This window comes from Antrostomus carolinensis, unplaced genomic scaffold (genome assembly GCF_000700745.2).
Source record: "Antrostomus carolinensis isolate BGI_N321 unplaced genomic scaffold, ASM70074v2 scaffold7288, whole genome shotgun sequence".
NCBI lineage: Eukaryota > Metazoa > Chordata > Aves > Caprimulgiformes > Caprimulgidae > Antrostomus > Antrostomus carolinensis.
The window spans coordinates 1-24,649 of NW_010332196.1; the positions used below are offsets into that span (position 1 = coordinate 1).

A 24,649-nucleotide genomic window follows, 5' to 3' on the forward strand; every position below is an offset into this window, starting at 1 on the left:
TATAAAATATATATTTATACAGTGAAAACATTTGCATTCAATACTTAGAAAGCTTTCATCATAAGCTCCAGTCAAACATTAGGTTGGAGCCGAGATCACATTCACAGGATATAAACTTTTCAGTGGGATAGTAATACTTCATTAAGTATAGAAAAATAAAAAATGGCTCTTTAGGCAAAACACATTTTGTCTTAGATTTGATAGAAAGACTGGCATTTATTGACAAAATTTTAAACTGAATACTTACCTTTTCAACTGGGGTATTTTCTTCACTTGTTACACTTGCTTTTCTTGATTCATTTTTTGTTCTGCTCAGCCTCCGGGACACTTTTTCTCTAAGCAAAGTGGCATATCCTATGTGTTCATAGATGGGGTTTGTTGTCATTTTGGAAATATACTCGGAAGCCTTTGTTTCTATATACAATGTTATCAAGCCATCAGTAACCAGATCATGGATTGATTCAAATCTTTTCTCCCCGACGAAGTGCTTCCCATCATAGAACAACCTGTAGTTTAAGGTCTGATTACCAAATCTGCAAATACCAGAAACAAAGGAGGGAGAGAAGAAAGAGAGAGGGAAGAGAGTGAGAGAGAGAATTCATACTGGCAAAACACTCAGGAAGTAACTTCGCTGATGAGTCTATATATCTGGATGACATATGGAATATGCATGTGGCTGCAACTGGATCTCTGTGAACAGACTGACTCAAGTTCAAGCCCAAACCTAACTCCATCACCTGGACTGGGCTACAGAACCAAAGAAAATCCTCTGTAACAAGCCATGTGGCCCAGACATATATGGTTTTTAAATATAAATCCTAACAAGACTACCACAGCAATCAGAAAGGCATGTTTGCATTGACAAGACCTTATACCAGCATGCATAATTGCATTAAGGGCTCTGCCATCCTAAAACGTTTTTGAGGTGCAGAAAGCAGATGCTTAATCACCATGGGCATATTTACAGTCAATGAAGAGAGACGTGCATCTCTAGCAAGTAATTAAAACCCTAAGGGTCTGAACCACCCTCTGTCAGGAAGCCAGGGAGACCAAGCTCCTAATTCAGAGGCTCAATTAAACACCCAAACTTCTGTGGGATAACTCTGGCCCTATTTATGGCAGGTGTAATCCATGGGGTTTTTAAAAAGTGTTTTAAAAAGCAAAGTGCTGTAGTAGCACATTCAGTTTATAACACTGAGTTTGGAATTCCATTCTTGATTAAAGGATTCAAAGATAAGATATTAGGTTCAATGGTTCTTATACTGCATCAAATGTGCGTGTCTGCATAGTTTGTTCGGCACTGAAATCAAACTGTTGAAGCTGCTCATCTTTTCACCCACATTTTTCATATGAATTCCCAATTTATAATAAAATCCAGTTTTTGATTCTACAAATAATTACCCAGATGGATTTACAAATCATGCTGTTCTGTCAAAACAACAGGCACTTTGCCATAATCCTCATCCTTTAGTAGTTCTTTTTATTCTTTATTTTGAAATCTCTCTCCAAAACCCTAAAAAATTATGTTTGTTCTTTTTCAGCTGACAAAAGTTGCTTTTAATTTACACCACTTTTTAGTTCACATGACTCACTAGCTTTTGCAGCTCTACCATCTGCACATCAATATGAATTCTGAGGATGATTTCAGTATTGTACCACAGCTCCTTGGGATAACTCTTTAAAGGATTTTTTCTTCTGCCATACCAGCAGAAGGGTAGAAATGCGGACTTTTATTTTGTGTATATCCCACAGGAGTAATAATGCTATAAATATTGTACAACATTGCCAAGGAGTTTGTTTTGTCAAAACCCAATAGAATATCTTCTCCTCTTGCTGCTAACCCACAGCAGCTTTAAGACTGTTGTGTGGGCAGGTCTCGAATGGCACAGGTAAGCCAGGAGCGGCTGAATTTTCAAGGAACGGCATCTGTGAGGGGCAGTGAGGTTGTAGCTTGGGCTCCCACTGAATTTTTCATTCAGCTGAATAGCAGACTCTTACTTTTTGAGCAGCAGCATCCTGTGCTTCACACTTATTTCTACAGCAGGCTTGAATTCCAGTTAGGGAAGAAAACTGAAGTCCAGTATGCTGCCTCTGACAGCTGGTCAGCCACTAGACTTCATGATTTTCCAGTTTTATCCAGGGTTATCATCACTGACAGTTGTGTACACCACATCACTGAGATCACAGGACAACCTGGCTGTGTCCTCTGCCAGAACACCCTCCTGTTTTGTACTTACCACATCTCTTAGAGTTTTCAAGGAGAAGCTCCATCTTTACAACACTCAACTCCAGGTAGCGTAAATTTTGAAAATGGGCAGAGTCCGCTTCTGAAAAGGGACTTCCTAGCCAAGTGCTAAAGGAGTGACTGAATTGCTGCAGTACTGTGATGGTCAAACTGCTGACAGGAGGGTGTAAAATCACTCTGTACTAAGTAATGGTGGACATAGCCTTCACTCAAAAGGGTATAATCCCTCTATCAAACACATTCACAACTGAACCACAAGCCTCTATTAAAACAGCATTTACCTGAGAGCAAGAGTATAGCAGCCGGGTTGCCGCTGGCTTTCTCTAAGAATATATGCTCCTTCTACACCAGCAAGTATTTCATCTGCCTGCTCCCGGGAAATGATCCCGTGAAACCTAAGGGAAGACATTTCAGTGACTTACAGAACAATCTGACCAGAAACACCTCCCCCTCCACCCCAGAAACCATTTGAAAACTTCTGCACTGCAGAGCATTGTGGTCTAAGCCATCAGCTGGCAGGACAGCCTGGGCAAGTCCAGCATAAAGGCAAAACAAAAATTACACTGTATATGCAGTTTCAGTCAGTGTAACACTCAACTGCATCCAAAGATTATTTTCTGTAAATGACTCATCTTCTCACAGCTCTTCTCCTCTACCAGTCTATGCCCCCCTTCCTTATTTCTTTTCTAGAGGCCCTACAACAGAATTGAACACTAGGTACAAAAGCATTATTTTTTCAAAAATGAAGATGACTTAAAATTAAATGAGATGTAATTTTTACTATGTTTCCTTTATTTGTATATCAGCATTGCTTTCTCAAATTTGTAAATCCTCATTTTGTAAATGGTAACCATTATTCAAATTTCTATTCTGCTTAAATTAAAGTAGAAGAAGATAGAGTAGCCTTGAGAATAATATTATTTTCTTCATTTTAACAAGTTCCTCATTCAGTGTTGGAAAAAAGCAATACTTCTCTGATTCTTTTGTCATTGCTGTTTTAAGAAAGAAAGAGGCTTTAGGATGCACAAGTAACCTCATAATAATCAATATTTATCAGTGATCTTTCCAAAAGTATAAATGCAGCCTTTACAGCAGTTTGAGTCTTAACTCCTACACACATTTTGCTAGCTGGTAAGTCTCCAAGGGTCTCCTCAGAGGTTTTGAAAGTTTCTATTTTTGCTACTGTCTGAAAAAAGGCACTAAAATGTACTAGCCTTCAGCATTTTCTCTTTTGTGACAATACATATGAAGTGGCATATTTCTAACACTGCCTCTGGCTTGGTAGTGAAAGAGAAGAAAAACACACAGGATGTAAATGCAATTGTTGTTCTGTTCTCTTTACGTTGTCTTTTCACAACTAATACATGTTGGAAATAGTAGGTTTAGGTGATCTTTCCAGAGTGACTTTCTACTCAGAATGAGGTAAATTGATTCATCCTTTCTGTCTGTACTGGTGGGGGACACACTCATCTACTGACACATTCAAATTGAAACAAGCATCCCCTAGATGACATAAGTTTATTTTGCCAGTAAACTCATGGCAATTCATAACTCTAGTTAAAAATAACGAGCATAAGCTATTTGCCACCAGAAGCTCATTATAAAATATAGCAGAGTTTAGGTTAGTTATTAGGAAACAAGCTCTCATGGTGATCAATTTAAGAAATCACTGTGGCAAGATACTCAGGGCACCTGTGAAATTTCTTTAACCATGAGTGGTAAGCACTGAGTAATCCAAGGTTTCTCATGGATATTTTTAGTACATTTTTATAAGAGTATAAAGCCAGCTTGTACACAGTACAAGATCCTCTGAACTCAGACGCCTGCCTTTGACACAGCTGACAAGAAATACTTGCAGAAAGAGTACAGGAAGCAGTGACATATTTCTTTCACTTCACATCCCTGTCCATCCATCACTGGTTTAGCCAGAAGTTGCGTCCGATCAGCTGTAACCTTCCCTTTCACAAATCTGAGAATCTCACTTGTAAACCCTTTAATATCGTCATGCTTTTGGCTTCCACAGCACCTCATGGCAATGAACCCGAGAGGGGCACTGTTCATGTCCTTCTCTTGGACACCCACTGAGGAAGACCTGTTCATTTTCCTCCCATGGCAGGAGTGGCATCCCTTTGCTCCAGTGTTGTTGCCCTTCACTGTATCTTTCATTTCTTTTATAACCTTTCTAAAAAGGAGGGAGGAAGAAGGGGTAGAGAGAGACCAGAACTACATGCACTATTTAAAATGCAGCCACATCACAGAATTGTATAGTAATATAATTATGGGTTTTTTTCTATTTCTTTCCCATCTCTTTCCAAGCACCACTGAGCAGAGTCAACTGCTTTTATAGCACTGTCCCAGTGGTTCTGAAATCTTCTTTCTGAATGATTGATAATAACTAACATGATCTTGCCTGGGTAGGTTCATCGAGGTGACTTCTTACAGTTCCTGCCAGCCCTGCTGCTCCACAAACACAGCGTATGTTAACAGCCAGGCAGGTTCCTGGATAAGGGATTGTGGTAATGATAATTGTAAAGAAGTCCTGCTGTAGGAAGTGTGATGGGTTACTCAGCTAGGTACTGTCTTCAGCTCTGTTATATTCTCGTGGGCAGATCTGAATTCCCTGTTGTCAAAGAAAATGTTTAAAAAATGAAACTTCAGTAATTAGGGGAAAAGCTTCTGGCTCTTGAGGCTTTTCATGGTAGAAAAGGATTATTAAACACAGATGATGTGTCTAGGATGGAAGAAAAAATAGATCATGGAATCTAAGTAGTTTAGCTAATGATAAGGGCTTGGGCCTCAGTAGATCACTCTAGTAAAGGTCAAACACCAGATCTGTGTGGTTGCTGCAGTGGCTATGCCCTTCAACTTAACCTGCCCAAATCTCCACACCAATCCAGGATCCAACCCCTTTCAAGCTATTTATTGGCAAGAAGACTGCTGAGGACAAAGGAATTACACTCCAGTGGTCTGTTATTTCCCTCATAACAAAAATACACCTCTTTGGGTATTTCAGACCTCATAACTTCAGCAGAGAGAACAGCATTTACACATGTGGTACTATACACACATACTTCCACAACCATGTGGGGTGGTGAAAGTACAGGAACATACACAAAAAGGCAGTGAGAGAGGCAAGTTGCTTCTATCCTCCCCAGGCCATTGCAGGACCACTGGGAGGTTTAAGTGACAACTAAAATAAAAGGATGAAAAACTCTACACAGTATTTTTTTTCCCTAACTGTTCTGAGAAAAGCAAAATAAACACACAGGCTCACATAGCAGCACAGTCCATGGATTGAGAGCAAGAGCACTGGACTGTAACATAGCTAAATTATTAGGCTTTCAATATATTTAGCTCCCAGATGAAGTGAAACGAAAATAGTTTATCAGACCTTCATTGTGTCTTTTTTTTCAGTTCTAGAACAACAGCTTTTGGATATTGCCAACAGATTCTTAGAATAGGAAAATACTTACTCTCTTCCATAATACTTTGGTCTGTTCTCCACCTAAATTTTGAAAGAAAAGAAAAAACATTAAAAACATACTCTATTTTAAATAAACTACATAAAAATAAATTATGCTTGATTATTAATGAGGACTCCTGCACTCATCTAAGTGATAAAATTCTGCAGATTGAAAACTGACTGGAACAAGACTACACAAAAGAACAGAAAAATGAAAACAGAAAGAGTGGTTTTACTGATGGATTTCTGGGAAGAATACAGATCAGTGATGAAAAGAGAGAACTACACGTAACTGTAAATCTGATCAAACAGATAAAGAATAGTTTACTGCAGTTTCGCCAATCTCGTATTTATTAAATAGACTATTTTTGTTATATACACCCTTTAGCTTCTTAAAAACATTTTTTTTTGCCTATACATGGCAACTGACTGAAGAAAAAAAGTTTAATATTCTTTGTAAAAACAAGGTTTCTGGATTTACATCTAGTTTTAAATTCCTTGAAGTCTCAGGAACTTGCGGGCCTGATCCAAAGCACACTCAAAAGTTGCTGGAAGGATTCCCAATTATTGTAAAGAGCTTTGAACCAAGATTTAGGAATGTCATGTTCTTACCCAGAAACTGTGGATACATCTGACACTTTTGACTCATTTCTCAGATCACAATCTTTTGCCAGGATCTCAAAAAGCAAGCTTCCATCAGCCTTTGTCTTCAGCAGGGCTGTGGCAGCAGGGCAGGCGGCGACAGCAGGGGGCATGGCTGCCCAAGCTGTCACACAGGGGCTGGTGCAGAGTCACCTTGCCATGCACACACACCCGTTCCATTATTACATATCTGACTATTACAATTGAATTTTCAGATTTTGAGCCATATTAATATATATGCATGCATTTAAGTGTCTTATATGCTCTCCCTCCAGCTGTGGCACTTATCAATAGTGTCATCTTACTGGGCCGCAACTTCAGACAGCATTTTCATGCCTACGTGTGCTGGTTTTGGCTGAGGCAGAGTTAATTTTCTTCATAGTAGCTACTATGGAGCTATGTTTTGGATTGGTTCTGGAAATAGTGTTGAAAATACAGGGATGTTTTCATTATTGCTGATCAGTGCTTACACTGAGTCAAGGTCATTTCTGCTACCCCCGCTGACTCACCAGTGAGGAGGCTGGAGGTGCACAAGAAGTTGGGAGAGGACACAGGTGGGACAGCTGACCCCAAATGACCAAAGGGATATTCCATACCACATGATGTCATGCTCAGGAACAAAACTAGGGGGAAGATTGGCCAGGGGGAGGTATTTAAAAGACATGTAGATGTGGTGCTTAGGGACAAGGTTTAGGAGTGGACTTGGCAGTGTGAGGTTTATAGTTGAACGCAGTGATCTTAAAGGTCTTTTCCAACCAAGGCAATTCTACAATTCTATGCTCAGGGACTGCCTGGACATCAGTCAGTTGGTGGCAAGCAATTGTATTCATTTGCATCACTTGTCTTTCTTGGGTTTTATTTCTCTCTCTGTTATTCCCCTTTTCATTACATTATTATTATTATTACTACTACTACTACTATTATAATATTTTATTGCAATTATTAAACTGTTCTTTTCTCAGTCCATGAGTTTTCTCATTGTACCCTTCCAAATCTCTTCTGCCCATTCTGCTGGGGGTGGCAGGGGGCAGTGAGCAAGTACGTGGTGCTTAGCTGCCGACTGGGTTTAAACCATGACAGTAAGCATGACAGAACTTAATACAAAACATACATAAAGTCTCCTGATTATTAAAAATAATATCTGAGTGAGTGCACACCTGAGTAAAACTGAACAGCACACATAGAAAAACTGTGGTTTCAAGACCGTTTTTTTTTAGGGTAAAACCAATGAATTTTCATCATTTCATCTGTCTGGGAACAAGGACCTTTGCTCTTGTTTTGTTTATATCTCACTACTTCACTCTCATAAAAACTTTAAATTGATGAATGTTTTTTTTTTTATTTCTGAATAGCAAATGCATAAATGTGACATTTTTGATTCACAAAATCAAATCTACACACCACGCAGTAAACCAAAGCAGCTGACTTTCTACCCTGCAGTCACTAAGGCTACAATACAGCACAAGATGAACAAAAGTCTGTACAAGATAATGAGAATCTTCAATGGAAGACCTATGGGAGTTCAATCAAGTCCTTACTGTGCTTCTTTCCCAGCTCGGCATTTCTTTTATAGCATGGCACTAACAATAGCAATATTATACCTTTGAAACCCCTGCCTAGGAATAATACCTTGATACAAACATTTTCAAGCTCTGAGGGGCAGGAATAAGAGGAAAAAGCAAACGTGGAAGTGAAGGGAGAGCAAAATCAGAGGAATTGCCAAGTGCAGGTGATGTATTTCTATGTGCATATACGAAGTAAGTGTAGGAATTCAATATTTTTAACTTTATATTTTTATAAGTAAAAAAAAAATCAAGAAAAAGCCATATTACCTCAGAAAGGAGACTGTTCATATATTCATCTTCAGTAGTGCTACATGACTTTATTATCTTGGAACTGTGCTGCCTTCCTGTCATCCTTATAGACCTTAATGACCCCTCCAAGCATATATTTAGCTGGGAACTTAATTAAATAATGGGTATCAGAAGCTGGGTCACCACATGCAATCCTCTCTTTCATGGAAACAAAGGCTACTCACTACACTGAATATGGTGACAAAGAACAAACAGATAAACCTTCATTCCCACAGAAAGCCAAATAAAACCTTTACACCACAGAAGGTAAAGCATGACTTTCACCTAGGATTCAGAATCTGCTTCTATTTAAAAATGTAGATCTGCCTTGATTGTATCTATGAGCAGAATAAAACTTAACACTTTCAATCTACCTCAGAAAGGTAAAAGAATTAACAGTACTAATACTCAAAATTACCTGTAAGCACAAATTCCCTCACACATATACATACACACACACATACATAAAAATAACTATATAGATATAAAGTACAAAAACTGGAAATAACTCCTTGAGCAAATGGAGGTGCATTTTGCATCCCTCTTACAACACCATTTATGCAAAGATCCAAATTTATCTGTGAAATTTTTATCATTTAACTGGCAACTGACTGAACTGCCCTGGACACTGTAATTTCCTTTTTTCCTGCTGTTCATGAGCTAAAAGATTTGTTCTTCTGAGAATCTACACAAAGCCCATCAAATCTTACCTTCTTCCCCCTCATAAAACAGAAACCTTTGCTCCAACATCTTTTAGCATCCATGTGTTTAAAAAAGCCTCAACTTCAGCACTTGGCTTTAGACAAGAAAGATACTATAGTATTCCCTGAAATGAAGCTGCAGATACGCCAGACCATTCAGGTGCCTCAGAATCCAAAAATTCTCTCCTGTGCTCACCACAACCTTTAGCCTGAAATAATAATTTCACTCCTAACCAACTTCACTGCTAGGAACAAACACAAGAAAATAACGTTACAGCTAGATAAAAGATCAAAATAACACCAGGGTCTCTAGATCAAAACCAGAATGAGGGACTGAACTTGGAAATAAACCAAAGGCCTGCACAATTGATGGACCAGAGGCTTAAAAGTATCAAAGGAGCCAGTAGGTCCATTTTGCACCAACTGCAGACTCTGCACAAACTTCAAGGGAAATTCTGCATATCCCAGAAGGCAAAAGTGAACGAAATTCAGCTGGGATTAGTTTTCCCTCTCCTGCCCTAGGTGGGCTCACACACACAAAGTCAGGCAGATGACCCTAAGAGAACTCTCAGTCGTGTCAAGAATAGAAATTCCGCAGGTAGAAAAGTGACTGCTTCCCGGTGCTAGGAGCTCAGAATAATCAGCCTTATTCTGAGGACACATACACTTGTTTTTTTCATAGGTATTGGATATAAAGAACACTTTCATCATTTTCCATATAGCCCTCACAATTTCCTTGTTGAAACAAGGGTCACCCTTCCCAGGTGAACAGCTGGTTTTATCCATCACTCTGGCCCATCTCCCTAGACAATGAGCAAAGGGAGAGATCAGAGGATTTGAATCATTTAGGACTCTCATGCTAACAGGCAAAAACAAAGTACAAAACTGAGGAAAATCACATAAGGCAAATAATAGGTCTTCATTAGTGAAAACATATTTACCCTTAAAGAGCTCCACAGCTTGCTTTTACTACTTGCACACAGAAGATAAATTAAATGGGTCCTCTCTTTCCACTAAAAGTGGCAGCTTTCAATTCAAATGCAAGACGGTAATTTTCTGGCTTTGAAAAAGGTATTACTGCCAATCTGAAACCAAAAATGTTGTCTCAGAGCAGTTATTTCTCAACATTGTTCCAGAAACCAGGTGGGAAACGCTGAAAATTACTCCTGAAATTCAGAGTTGTATGAATTATGGATCATCAGTGAATGCCAAACTTGTTTAAAACTAAAGTTGAGTTGATGAGGAAGTATGATGTATGGTGAAACAGCCTGAATCACTACTAATCCAGTACTCTTATAAAGCCAGCAACATTCAATGACATCTATTCTTGAAGCATGCTCAAAAAACCCAGCACAGCTCTCCTGGCACTCTCAAAAGGCCTTTGGGAGCTCCTCTTTGACAGACTCTGCATACTTCAGCCTTGACTCCCAGACTGCCAAAGCTGCTTGCCTCTCCTCACCCCCCAAAAAACCCTGACTTGTACACTTAGTCTAGTTTTACAAGGTTTTTTTACAATATTACAGTATATTCTTCAAGGTGGAGCTAGCTGTACTGGGGTTTGAAGTCAACACTGAGAAGGAAATAAGTCTCCTTCAAAAAAATACACTAGCTATCTAAGCTAATGCAGTATATGACGTTCACATAACTTTGAAGTTTACAGAATTTAAATGCCCTGGGATTTGTGGCTCCCCTTTTGGCCAGGATGGTTTAGCCCTGGAATGACATACTCCTGCTAATGTACAGATTATTGTATTCAAATCCTATATCACTCTACAAGATAACCCCTCACAAAACTACTGGGAATCATGCAGGCAGGAGGTGAGCATTCTCTAATGTGATAGATTTTCATTACAAGCACTGATATCCAAGCCACACTGCACTGTAGATTTGAAGACACCCTGAAGATTTCTTTCTGTGTAAATACTACCACAGAAATAAGATAACCTTAATTTAAAAAAAAAATAAAAAAATTAATTTCTATTCAGCTTCATTGCATAAGACATATTTCCTTATCCGGTGGCCAAATATGAAATCTAAATGAAAATACAGAAATCCCTCTGGGTCAGCAATCTTTGTGCAATTCAGAAGGGCTAGCATGGCATAATGCCGCATATATACCTATTTCAATCACTTCCTTAATACATTCACCAGGACAGTATAAAAGAAGAAGGGAAACAATAATGTGGGTAGCCACACCTGATTCTCTGTTCTTCTCTCCAGTACACAGAAGGAGCACAGAAACAAGATCCTAGAGTTAATAATGTTGGGGTGTTCACTCAGAGCAGGCAGTGTGGTGTTTTCCCAAAGGGAGTTTAATCTGATATATTTTCTGTTTGGAACAATCCAAAGTATTTTTCAGTAATTCTAGTTGACTAGATATAAATACGTTTTTCAGTTCAGTTTGACATGAAGAGAAATAGAAGAGTTGGAAGAGAAGCTTTCAAGACAAGTCCAGTAAAAACAAACTATACAGAAAAGGAATTTATTGTCTGAATTGTTCAGCTTTTGGCAGAATTGTCATGAGCCAACTGCAAACTTTAGCCTTACAAACAACAACCAAAAAGGAAGATTGTAAACCCCCATTAAATAGAATTAAGTAAAAAACTATGTTGTACTTCATTACTTCTATAATTTTTTTTGCCTCTGAATTTTTCTTAGAGAAATTTTTACTTAGATCAATTAGTGTGTCTAACTTTCTCTCCAAATAGGACAAATTATTTCACATCAGTGACTCTTAAGCAATTTAAATTGAGAGAACATTCTTTTTGAAGATAAATATTTATCTACCTTTTTTACTACCTTCTTACCACTTTCTTACTAGTACCTTATCAGGTTGTCTGGCCAATGTTGTCAAAGAGAAGCAACTCTTTGGTTTTGCAAAAAGAATCATATAATAAAGCTTGTGGCTAATTTTGTTAGTAGGATTAGCAGCAATGTAATATCTGTACTCCCTGGCCACTCACTATCTACATACATCATGAAGAGATGATCTTCTCCCTTAAGATTTTCTTTCAATGGCATTCAGCTTGACTGGTGGAACAGACTTCATACGACAAGCCTATCCAGCACACCTAACTTCATGAATACGCTCATGTATTTTGGTTGTATGATGAAGGAGGAGCAAAGACATTCCTCAGAAAGAAACTGGCAATGCACAAGACCCCCAGGACATGTTCCACCTGCGCTGCCCATGTTTCAGAGGCTCTCCAGAGGGAAAGGTGACATTAATAGTTTTGGAAGTCTGCATCTCCTTTTGTCATTCAGTCACAGAGCCATGGGGATGCCAGCATTATGGCCACTCGATGGATGCACATTCAGTCACATGACAGCAAGGGACTCTGGTGCCTCCAAGAAAGTAGCTGGGAGCAAGATGTCAAAATCATCCAAAATACCAGAGGGGCAACAACTAGATAGGTCTCTGCAGAAAAGGATCCTGGCATCATTACATATCATAAAATTAACATGAATCACTGATGCAGTCTGTTGCAAAAACTGCCAAATCCAGAATGTCATGCTGGGGTATTAAAACAGCCAACAAGACACCTTAGAGTAATTCCCTCCTTGCAATGTCCACTCAGAAAGCCCCTAGCTGGAATACTGAGTGTGGGTTTGGGCACCACATCTCAAGAAAGACTGTAGCAAATAACTAGAATGAGCAGGGATTTAGCAACTGTGAAAGACATGAAAAGAGATTGGCCTAAAGAAAAGTAGACAGACAGGGGCTGCAGCAGACAGATAGGAAAAAGGACCCTTTCAAGAGGAAATAGAAGAATTTATTCTCTGCTCTTACTAGACATGACAAGAAGTAATAGACTTAAACTGCAGAAAAGAAGACAGAGCTTAGAACTTAGAAAAGTGTTAAAAATAAATAAATAAATAAATAATAAATAAGCAGAGGCAGTCATGAAATCATCAACCTTGAAAGGCTTTAAGAAGAAGATATGCAAACATCTATTCTTGATGCAGGGATGACCACTTCTTGAGTTTCTTCTGGCCCTCAGATGCCACGATCCAGCCTACTGCTCACCTTTACCTGGACTGCTCTCTAGAGATAGGGATTAGGAGGGAGCAAAGTGAATAGGTTGTGGAAATATAAAACCATAATAATATCATGTCTCTGCCTACCTCTGCGAGGCTCTCAGGAGAGAAGGCAGCAGGAAGAAGGCAGTGGACTGAGTAAACTGTTCTAGAGGAGAAAGCCAAACCTTTGAGTGATTAACTGGTCACCACTTACCTAAATAACAACACTCAGTTTAAATCGATCAACACAGCAAAGTGCCAAATTGTGTTTGACATCTTTTTGCAAAATATTCTATGGTAAAATTTACAGCACTGGGGAGAAGGTAGAAGTGGAGTTCTTCACTACTAGGAAGAATAGAAAAGGCAAGACAAAAGTGAAGAACACAAAGAATGCTTTTATTAACTGCTTCTCAAAGCTACACAACTTCCGTGCTCTGATGGCGTGCTGTAACCTATGGGGAAGGTAAGATGTATAACCACCCTTTCGCAGAAGGAAAACGCATCACAGAGAAGCTCTGACTGTTACTGTGGCCCTTGCTGCAGGCTGATTTCCACTCAATCAAGGTTATTTCTATCATTTTTAAAGACACAATTTTAAAAAGAATTAGGTTTGTTTGTTTGCTTACTTGCTTGTGCCAAACTTTCAAAAGACCTGCTTTAAGGCATACTTTATGAGGGTATTTTTAACTCAGGTTTGTTTCCTATCTATGACCTTGAGCAAACTGTTCAGCAGCCAATAATCAATATACCAGACAAAACAATCTAAACTCCAGAAGGTAATAAAAACGTCTCCCAACATGGACATCTGCTGTTGCTACTAAACCAGAATATATTTCTGTATATATTCAGCTCTAACAGAAAAGAGCAAGATTGAACAAGAAAAGAAAAACCAAGTATTTTCTGACCTAGTAAAGAAAATAATGTGCTCCTGCACATGAGTGAAAATAAATTGAAATAAATCTTAAACAAGAAGGATGCTGTTAAATAGTCGGAGTAGACAGCTCAAACAGCAAAAGCAGGAGTCATCTTTTGTTATGCACCTTCCATTCACACAGTCAGGGCATCATTAAATATAAGAAGGAATATCAATCTACCTTGAGCGCGAGATGAAAAATTTGAATATAGTATTTAAACTGTGATCGCTTTTTTCAAGAATAAGGTGTTGAGTAATTTTAAATGGGAGGAAAAATAACCCCAGCAGCAGCAGATAAATGCAGTAAGCCATACCAACGCTCTAAATGCTGCTTGCAATTCTGTAACCAGTGAAAAGCACTAAAACATTCGTGACTCACAGCACAACAACCCACAGTACATCTGCACAAACCTATTGGTGCTATGTCACCTACCCTAATGCACCCCCAAAAGCCATGCCTCCTAACCCACTCACTGCTACTACTTGATGTAAACATGCAGCCCTTCAGCAAGGTGCCTAGTGAATGCGATTGCCAAGTGCCAAACAAACATTTATATCCAATCTGCTGGAGACTGGTTAGAAAGTCAAGTATGGGCTGGAAGTGTGGAAGGAAAATCACGAAACAAGCCTTAAAATCTAAGAGGGTATGCAGTAGGTGGAAAATGAGGAGGAGGGGGCCTTAGACAAGCCCCTGTGTAGTATCGTGGGGTGTGAGACACGCTGCCTCTTCATTACACTGGGAGAACATTTCTGCGTGGGGACAGGGAAAGCATGAAAGCAAAAATCCAGGGAGGAATAATAATATTAATTCAGTTTATTTCCTGTTGTTTATTTTATGACTACTGCTCTGGACTTGGGAACCACAGATATTTCTCTTAAGTGATGCTATCTGCAAAGCCTGAACAGGAATAAGGGAGCTTAGATAGTGCGAGCTATTTTCCTGAGTCTGGGAAAAGGTGGAGATCCTATTAGCTCCTCTGCAAAATGCTAAGTAGGAGAATATTTATTTCCCAAATGATGAACAATATGGTACCTTATAGATGCTTTCATTTCAACAAAGCCAAGTATTTTGATAACTATTTATGAGACATTCCATTAATAAAAACATCTCTATTTCACATACACAGAGTCTCTCTAATTTGTACAGGGCAGTTAAAATGTGTCAGTACATATTAGTTAGTCATGACTCAAACAGATACACAAATATTTTGGAAACAAAGAATAAACAGAAATCTATACTGCAAACCTTCTGAATTTTAATTCTGAACCCTGAAATTCAGGTGTCTTTGTTTGAAAACCATACAGACTCCATCACGTTCATGCCTACTTCTCTTTGGTGTTGCAAAATGACCTGTGTAACTGGTTGATTTGATCATTCTGTGTGTGTAGCTATATACATTCATGTACAGGAAGTATAGGAAGCAAGACAGATGTGTAAAGTTTCTATATTTATTCATATTAGGAAACACAAATTCATCAACTGCTCAATACTCTGTGTTTCTCATTGTGAATCTTGAAAAAAGACACCAGACACCTCACAAAGCATCAGTTGGAGAGCAGAGACAGTGAGACCCCCTTCTATATATTATTTAGCCAGATACAAGGAATACTGGCCTAAATTGGAACAGATACGTAAAGCTATACAAGAACATAGCTTACCTACACCTACACATAGGCTTATTTAATAAATTTTATCTAGGTTGAAATGTGAAACAGGCTTTCATTTATTTTGGCTTGAAAACTACTTACGTTACTTGTTATAATGTCAAAACAAAAAGAATTAGATGAAAAGATTGATAATGTAAGAAGGATAAAAGGAAATAAAAAATTAGAAGAGGAAAATCACAAACACAGACACACACACACATCACCCACTTCCAAGGAATAATGGACAGGGGGGTGAAACTTCCCAAAGAAGCTTTCAAGCAAAGCCAGAGGGATAATTAGCAAGTTCATCAGTTCGTAAAGACAGTCACGTACAGTTTGTGCTCATTAGTTGGAAGTCATCATCTTGCCTTCCAAAAAGATGGCTTTAACTTTTCAATTTTGCAGTGATCAATAAACACACCAACTGGTTCATACCATATTCCTCTGATGAAGATTAACACCAGCCTAATTTGCAAATCATAACCTAGAACATTAGTAAATCAAACCTGGTGAAATTCAAGTGGAACAGACAAACCTTTCCTATTTTTATTTAGCCGTAACTACTTGAATGAAATATTTACTATTGTGTTTGCAGAATAACTAGAAAGCTTTCTCCTCAGTTCAGTAGTCAACGGACTGTTAAAATGAGGATGATGTGGCTTTGTCTGAGTGCTCCACCACCCTACCACTGCAACGGGGTGAGACTTCATGGACGCTAGGAGAGATGAGGTTTCCTGTCAGTCCTTAAAGCACCTTGGAAAAAAATATTGGTACTTTCTCTGATGTGATGAATAAAAGGGAATTTTAGGCAAGCAATATTCTAGCCTCCCTTCTTTCTTCATCCACTGCTGTGAATCACAGGCATTCTGTGGGACAACATTCACTATGGAGATACCACAGAAAAATGACTTTGCCTGTAAACCCACAATTTAAACCTAATAGGAAAACCCACGTGTAGCCAGTTTAGAGGGATGCTAGATACAATACATTCCACCATTCCACGGGTCCTCTGCACTGATTTAACCAAAGACCCTTCCTGGCCTTCAACTGTTTTCAGCCCCCTCCAGTGCAGCCAGACTTTCCAATTTTGCTACGGATTTCAGCTGAAGAACTTTCCTCCCTTTGTCAATGTCTATGCAAAATTGCTCTTCAGTTTCATTTGCAACCCACAGACTACCGCTGTGTCCTCCTTGTTTCTTTTTGCTTCTATAATAAAGACAGGATTATAAAAACACAATTAAAGCAGCAGCAATATTATAAGAATTTGAAGATATAGGCTCCATTAAGTCACATATGTACAAACATTTTCATTAATGAAAATAGGTTTCAGAACAATTCTGCTAATTTTAACTTAACTGCTGGCTAATGGGGTCTGTTGGCGTGTCACTGTGTGTGTTCTGAGGTTTCTTTCTAAGGAAAAGATATTATAATATTCTGAATTATCTTAGATAAGCTCTCAGGATTGACAGTAAGAGATACCTTCCCATGGCAGTGCCTGCCTTTTTGCAGTAGAGTGATTTGAACACGTGCCATGAAAATTCCAATCTACTCTCATTATTTACCACCAATTTTATGGTCAAATTCAATGCTTATTACAGCTCTCTCATACTTTACCACATTGTTCTTAGAAAGATGAGGGTAGAGAGAAAGTGGAAATATTCAGCTTGTAAAGGTCACTAAGTGAGCAGAATAAGGAAATTCATGGAAGACTTAACTGCAATGATTAAATACTTATTATCCAGTCAGATATACTCTGCAAACATCTTACTAAGGCTTAATTTTAACAACCTTGCTCAAGCTTACCTAATCACAAGCTTTTTCTTATGTACAAATATAAACATTTCTGTACCTGAAAAGTAACCAGCATTTTTAAAGCACTTTTCAATATTGTTATATTTTAATGATACTCTGCTAACTGCGTTGTTCTTAGCTTGAATCTCATGCTTCCGAAGAAACGTGGAGGACAACTGAGTAAAGAGCAATTTGCAGTGGTTCATTTTTGGAGATGTGCAATGATCCTATATATTCTCGGCTAGTAATGTACCTGATAGCAACATCATTATAAACTTGCTAGTGACCATTTCAACAGTTATGCCTGATGAAATGCCACTATCTATACACTTGTTTTGATAAATCTGGGTAATGGATACCCAGAGGATCAAAACAGCTCCTGACCCTCCGGATAGTTAGAGTGAAAGACACTCAGTGGTACAGTCTGAATATGCTTGAATATGTAGTCCTTTACAATCACTTAAGCAAAAAGAAAAAGGGATTATTTTTTTCAGAGAAAAGTCTCTCTTATGTAATCATATTTGCTTTTAATCAAGAAACCATAATTTTGATACTTTAAAGGCATAGACAATAATTTCTACTGCTTCTGACACAACCTATTTGGAATTCAGAACAACGAGGAAGGCAATTAACTGACATTTTTCTACATAATAATATAAGTTAGGGCTCTAAGGCTTTGTCTACACTAGGGAAATTCAGATGAGTTTCTCACTCTTGCTGACACTGGCTTGGCCAAGGCACTGTTAGGAATATGCAAAGTCTAATGCAGGCAAACTCACCAGCCTCAAAAATTGCTGTCAGTAATTAAGGCTTTCTTAAAAAAGAACAGGAATAGCATTCACAGGTATGAATACTTCTACACAGGTAATAAAAAAATTCATGGGTAAGACTCACTCTCTCTTCAAAAGAAATTTACAACAAGCCTACTGTTTAATCAAAAATATTCCCAAATAATGTCACCATCGTTCCTTAACTCTTATACTTTGTTAAAGTCTCCATTCCTTTAAAAGATATTTTAACTTTGAATAGTCTACTCCTGAAATATTTCTTAAAACTAAGAATTTTTTAAAATGTTACTTTCAAATAAAACCAGGTAGTTGAATGCTTGAATTATTTTCTGATAATGTCATTTTTTATCAGCATTCCTGTAGAATATACCCTAAAAGATGCTTTATAACATCACTTCCTCACAACACAGATCTGATTCTTTGGTGCCTATCATCACACAATATTTCAAAGCCACTCCTCCACCTGAACAGGGCTTTTAAATGGAACTTTTTCTATTTAAAAAATAAATCATTAAAACATTGCTGGAAGGAAAATGATTACAAATTAGGACATTGGCAGAAATCCAATGTTACTGGGACGGTATGATATTCACACTAGTCTCGCTTCCAGTGGTGATTAATTAAAAGCCATTAGATACCTGAAGCCTTAACAGTCCATTCAATATGATTCCCATTGCAAGAATGACCTGCTTTTGCTGACAAGATATTTATGCAGACAAAAAAAAAAAAAAAAACATAAAAAAAGGAAAATCATGACAGCAAAGCTCAAAGACACAAAGATATAAAAGTTCATGTTTTATTTACAGTCCCAGCTTTTAGTGTGGTGGTTTGCATATCAGGAGAGTTGATTTCTGTCTCCACCGTATAGTTAATCAAGAAATCCACACAAATCAGATGGTAGATCTGCAGAGATCTGAGGCTAAACCCCCTGTGACTATGGAGTAACAGAGAGGTAATAGAAGATCAAATGAATGTGGAGAATGTGGAAGATGGCAATGGAAAAGATAGAGGAATGAAGAAAATGCCATTTGGTGAGAGGAAAAAAAAAAAGCCAACCCTTCACAAGTTTATCTGTTGGTGTTACAGATTTTGTTTGCAGCAGATGCTTCAGTTTCCTTGTGAACAGTGCAGAATTTTGCAATTATGAATGAAAGACATCTTCCTATAACTATGAAGGATTTAAAATTATTTGCAATTTTTACATTTGCCTGAAGCAGTTTGAATCCTACATTATACAAGAGAACACCCTCAGCAAAGTCCAGTTCCTATGATATGCACACAGACAGATAAATCTTACCCCCGTCAGTCACACATCCTGCTGACACCTGCTTCCCAGATGTTAAATGAGCATCATGTTGCATATTAAATAACTATCGTATTGCTGATTAATATATTTTCACATACATAACACAAAATTAGATTTTGAGATCTTTCTGTGTAACTGACAGAAATTCAGGATTAAGATGACACCATCTTTAGCAAGGCAAACCTATACAATCATCAGATTACACTGAAGTCAAACTAGAATCAAGAAAAACAACCCCCAAAACACCCACCTTACAGTCTGTGTGGGCCACCTTGTGAGAAGCTTTGCGAAAACTCCCCTGGCTCCAAGATAGACCTGCCCAAGCCCAGACTGAGCTAATTAGCAACAGAGAAACACCTCTGCGAATCCATAATTATGAGGGGAAGGACTGTCTTGAAAAGAGGAAGGTGGAGAAAGAGGCCATTGACCTGAACAAAAGGCCATCGGACTAAACAAAGAGAGAGCTTCATTGCCAGGAAGAAGGGAGGGGTGGGGAAAGTGTCTTAAAGATGTGGTTGTTATGTCTCACTGTGCTATTTAGATGACTGGTAATGAACTAAATTGATTTTTCTTCCCCTAGTTGAGTCTGTTTTGCTCGTGACCGTAACTGGTGAGTGAGCCCTCCCTGTCCTCATCTTAATCCTGTGCGCCCTTTGTTGTGATTCCCTTCCCATCTCACCGGGTGGGGAGAGTGAGTGCAGGACTGCAGGGTCCTACCTGGGGGTGAAACCACCACACAGCTGTTTAACTAAATTTAAAAAAAAAAATAAAAATCAAAATAGGACTCTCTTCAGTCAGTGAAGTGAGGCACTAGAAATGGTCCATTAGTCAGAACCAAACCTAGCTTATAGAAACAGACATTTTTTACTTATTTTGTTATGTACTGCTTTGCCAATTACTTATCAATTTGGTTAATATAATATTGTTTTAGCTGCTTTGTGCAAATCTTTGGAAGGGACCTGAATAGGCACCAAATATTTACAGTCTTTAAACATCCATTTCTCAAGAAAAGTTCTTCCTCAAAGTAGTTTTGGTAAGAAATAAATAGATAAAATATTAGATAAACTATTATCTCACACAAAGTGAGAGGCCACACTGGAAGTAAATAAATTGTTTCTATTTTCAACTATACCACTAATAGTTTACTGTTATGTGATATTCATTTAGTAAAAACCTTAATGTCCTCTCCTTTAGAGAATACTAACCACAGAGACCCACCTGTCATTTGTTTTGCATGAGAATTTTGGAGAGGAAGGTCTTGTTAAAACCCTTCAGCACATGTGCACTGAAGTCCCCCAGGGCTACAGCAGGCTCCTTCTCCCGAAACCTTGACTATGGCAGGGAGAAAGGATGACACAAAGGCTGGCCTGCTATGGTTTTTTGCTTGCCCTTCTTAGCATCCTGCAAAGATGTCTTGGCACCACTCTGAACTGACGGGGCTTGAGAACTTCCAGTCTGAGGCCAAGACCTTGCTCTCCCTGCCCTGAAACAACTGGTAGGTGGCAGTTGAGAGAAAAATGTGATGGCCTTTTAGTTAAAGCACGAGGTGGACTCCAGAAAACTGGATTGAATTCGTGGCTTTGCAACAGATCTTCACAAGCTGAGACAACTACCCGTGCCTTGGTACAAAACCTCGTGCCCCACACAAAACTGTTCTGAGATTGTATATTTTAATATTTGATAGACACTGTCTGACGGCCCTACTTCAATGGGTACACAATGTGGGAAGCAGGTCAGAGCTCAGGATGTTGTTTGAGAGTAGAGCTATATATCATGCCAATGAACCATAGTTTCTATCTTCTTTCACATAATCTTTTATATCTCATGCAATCACTTCATGCGTTTAGTGTTTCTATTACTAGTATTACATGTCTATTTGCACAGAATTTGTCCCTGACATTACAGAAGATAAAGCTATCACAGTTTTATTGATTGAGCAGAGACATCTACATATGTCTTCCATTAACATTATGCCATGCAAGTTGAAGAACTGACATATTTAACTAAGTAGAAATGGAGAAATACAGAAAAAGAAAACGGGGAAATGAGATGACTCAGCCAAACCTGTAGCGTTATAGATTTCTAAATATCCTATAATCCTTAAAGTATCTGTGACAGAACAGGGCTCTCTGGCTACCACTTCAGTATTTTAACTTGAACATAATCCTTGGCAGAATACATCCAACAAACTGGAGCTACATGTATCATGTTGAAACATAACACATAGACATTAATATGCAGATGCAGGAAGAAAATACACTTTCATTTTTACAAGGAAACGCAAAACTTCAGGTAGTATACAGAAAAGCACACTAAGCAATGATTAATGATCATTTGTCTAATGAAGAGGCTTCTAGTGGTAGAATGAAGCCCCCATGCCTAATTAGCAAATATCAATCTGCTTTAATTAATCAATCTTAAGAAAAATTATTACATAAAATAATGGCTTAGAAAAATTAAAGTGAATACTATCCACAGACTGTACAAAAGATAGTTTGGTAATCACATGCTGCTGACAATTCATCAGATTTAACAAGGTAGGGCAAAAGAAGAACTGACCTCCCGAGGACAGATGATTCTCTTGGGACGTGGTGCCTCTTGTTGCAACTGATACACTGCCAAACACAGAAACATACAGATCATTGGAAGATGGCAACATACACAAACTTTTATTCAGATGAGTCTTTTTAGCCAGAGGCTGCAGAGAAAAATGCAAATGTAAAGGACAGGACAGCAAACAGAGGTATTTCAGTGTATCTAAGTAATTTATATGAAAATTGCTTGTTGACCTGCAAACTAACTAAAGTGATCATTGGTTTAACTTTGAGAAGCATTATCTCCTTTTGTGCTTGTTATTACATTTTTATACCAGGGAAGACTAGCTAGAAAGATTTATTAGGTGTCTCAGGATAAAATCTCACTTTCACATATACCATGCTGTAACAACTCAAGAACAGATTGCTTACCAGTAACACCAGTGGGGTTTTTTTGGATAGGCCAAGAAAAAGTTCAGTATGTTTGAAAGAGTTCATCACAATTTCATAATTTATTTCAAGATTTGCTGGCAATTACTGCCGAGCAAGCAAACATTCCTTTCAGAGCAATTATGTCCTATTCAAATGGCCCTGGATCAATTTTGTGGATGTTCTGAGGGGTGGAGGAGAGAGACCTGAGGCTAGGGGTAGTCGCCGAACCCTGGCCCCCAACCTCTTCCCTGCATATATTTAATGAGATCCGCTCTTTCCTTTCCACTCCAGAGTTGTGAGAAGAAGCTGACATGCAATGACAGTAATCAATTCCAGTGCAGACAGACTGTCTCTCCATAACTCCAGTAAAAATCCCAGAGGTTTGGATTGCCTCCCTTGAGAAAGGCCTTCTGTATGCTAACCTTCTTGTATTTGGAAAGATCATGTTGTGTCTATGAAATTTTTTAAAAGACTGAGTTCCTAGCACAGGGCTCTTCACAATGCTTGTGAAGATCAGAATTATGGCCCAAAAGGGGGTAGCTTATGGGAGGAATATAAATGCTGAATGTTTGATAAACACAGAAGCCTTGTTGCAGAAGGTGAATTGAAATGGTAGGTGTTACTCTTTGGCACTTTCTCCCACCTTTTGCACCCTCTCTTTAAATGGGGCCAGGAGCAACGAAATCTGACAAGTGGGAAGTCCTTGGCTTGCATCCAAGTTTGTCACTCAGGGGATGTGAAAGCTTTGGGGGCTTCTGTTCTCTGATAATGTTAAAGCAGGAAAAACCATAACCTCTACTTTTCCCAACCCAGCCTTCATCCTTGGTTCCTCGGAGGGGCACAGAAAGAAAGTTCATGATTTTTTATATTCCCTCCCAGTTTTAATGCACAGGGATGCGATCCAGCTCTTAATTTCTTCTAGGCCTTTGGATTTAACCTGCATCATTCATCACTGCCAGATCCCCCATGACTTTTGCACAAGATTCATGGTAACTTGTGGTCTTTCTTACCTCTTGCAATTGTGTGACTAAGATTAAAAGCCTTCCTTTACTCTTTTGTGATCAAATGACTTGTCTATCCAAAAGAACTGTCAGGCAAAGCATGGAAACTTTGTTTCAGAAATCACAGATCATTTTTTAAAACTCTAATTATTCTGGAGCCCAGTATCATTATTTGAGAGTCCATTTGTGAGTGTCTGAAATCAGAGCAACCACTGATTCAGCAAGTCACTGATGCTTAATGCTAAACATATCCACGAGGAAAACAGTAACTTTTTTCTTCCCCCTCACATTTCCAGTAGAAACATGGAACTCTAAGGATTCAAAATATGATTGCTTCCTATTTAAAGTAAAAGATCTATTTCCCCAATTTATTCATTTCAATTTTAATTGAAAAATCCTATTCCACAAAAATCCTGTTTTTCAATAATCAAACTTGTTAAATATTAACTGACATAACAAATTAAGCTAGTGGAGTTGTTTCTAAGATAACCTTGATAGCTGTGATGCAAAACAAGTTGGTCTGAAGAACACATAAGAAGCCTATAGAATCATAGAATGGTTTGGGTTGGAAGGGACCTTAAAGATCATCTAGTTCCAACCCCCCTGCCATCAGCAGGGACACCTTCCACTAGACTAGGTTGCTCAAAGCCTCATCCAACCTGGTCTTGAACACTTCCAGGGAGGGGGCATCCACAGCTTCTCTGGGCAACCTGTTCCAGTGTCTGACCACCCTCACAGTCAATAATTTCTTCCTAATATCTAATCTAAACCTCCCCTCTTTCAGTTTAAAGCCATTTCCCCTTGTTCTGTCATTAACTACCCTTGTAAAAAGTCCTTCCCCAGCTTTCCTGTAGGCCCCTTCAGGTACTGGAGGCTGCTATAAGGTCTCCCCAGATCCTTCTCTTCTCCAGGCTGAACAGCCCCAACTCTCTCAGCCTGTCCTCATAGGAGAGGTGCTCCAGCCCTTGGATCATCCTCGTGGCCTCCTCTGGACTCGTTCTAACAGGTCCAGGTCTCTCTTGTGTTGGGGGCTCCAGAACTGGACGCAGCAGTCCAGGTGGGGCCTTACTAGAGCAGAGTAGAGGGGAAGAATCTTGTGATGTGCTGCATTTATAAGAAATGAGAAAAGCAGAGTTCTCTGAAATGACCAAAAGGATCTCTGGGGTCCTTTGAAGATCCCTTCCAACCCACTACATTCTACAATTCTATGATTCTATCTCTGAGGCTGATAGTACTGGAGATGCATGGCTGGGGAGAAGAGTCAGCATTTCACAAAACAAAGGAAAAACAGGAGAGGGTAGATATACAAAAGA

The 24,649-nt window shown here is 38.7% G+C and overlaps 1 protein-coding gene across 1 annotated transcript in view; it reads right to left on the minus strand.

The window, feature by feature from the left end:
• Positions 1 to 247: 247 nt before the first annotated feature.
• Positions 248 to 24,649, minus strand: part of LOC104529187 (beta-chimaerin) — a gene marked incomplete at both ends in the record, with an annotated part of 29,690 nt that continues 5,288 nt past the window's right edge. The window contains 4 exons of the mRNA XM_010173405.1: positions 248 to 533; positions 2,527 to 2,640; positions 5,719 to 5,750; positions 21,929 to 21,984. Of these exons, the coding sequence (XP_010171707.1) occupies positions 248 to 533; positions 2,527 to 2,640; positions 5,719 to 5,750; positions 21,929 to 21,984 (488 nt within the window). The remainder of the gene's footprint in view (positions 534 to 2,526; positions 2,641 to 5,718; positions 5,751 to 21,928; positions 21,985 to 24,649) is intronic.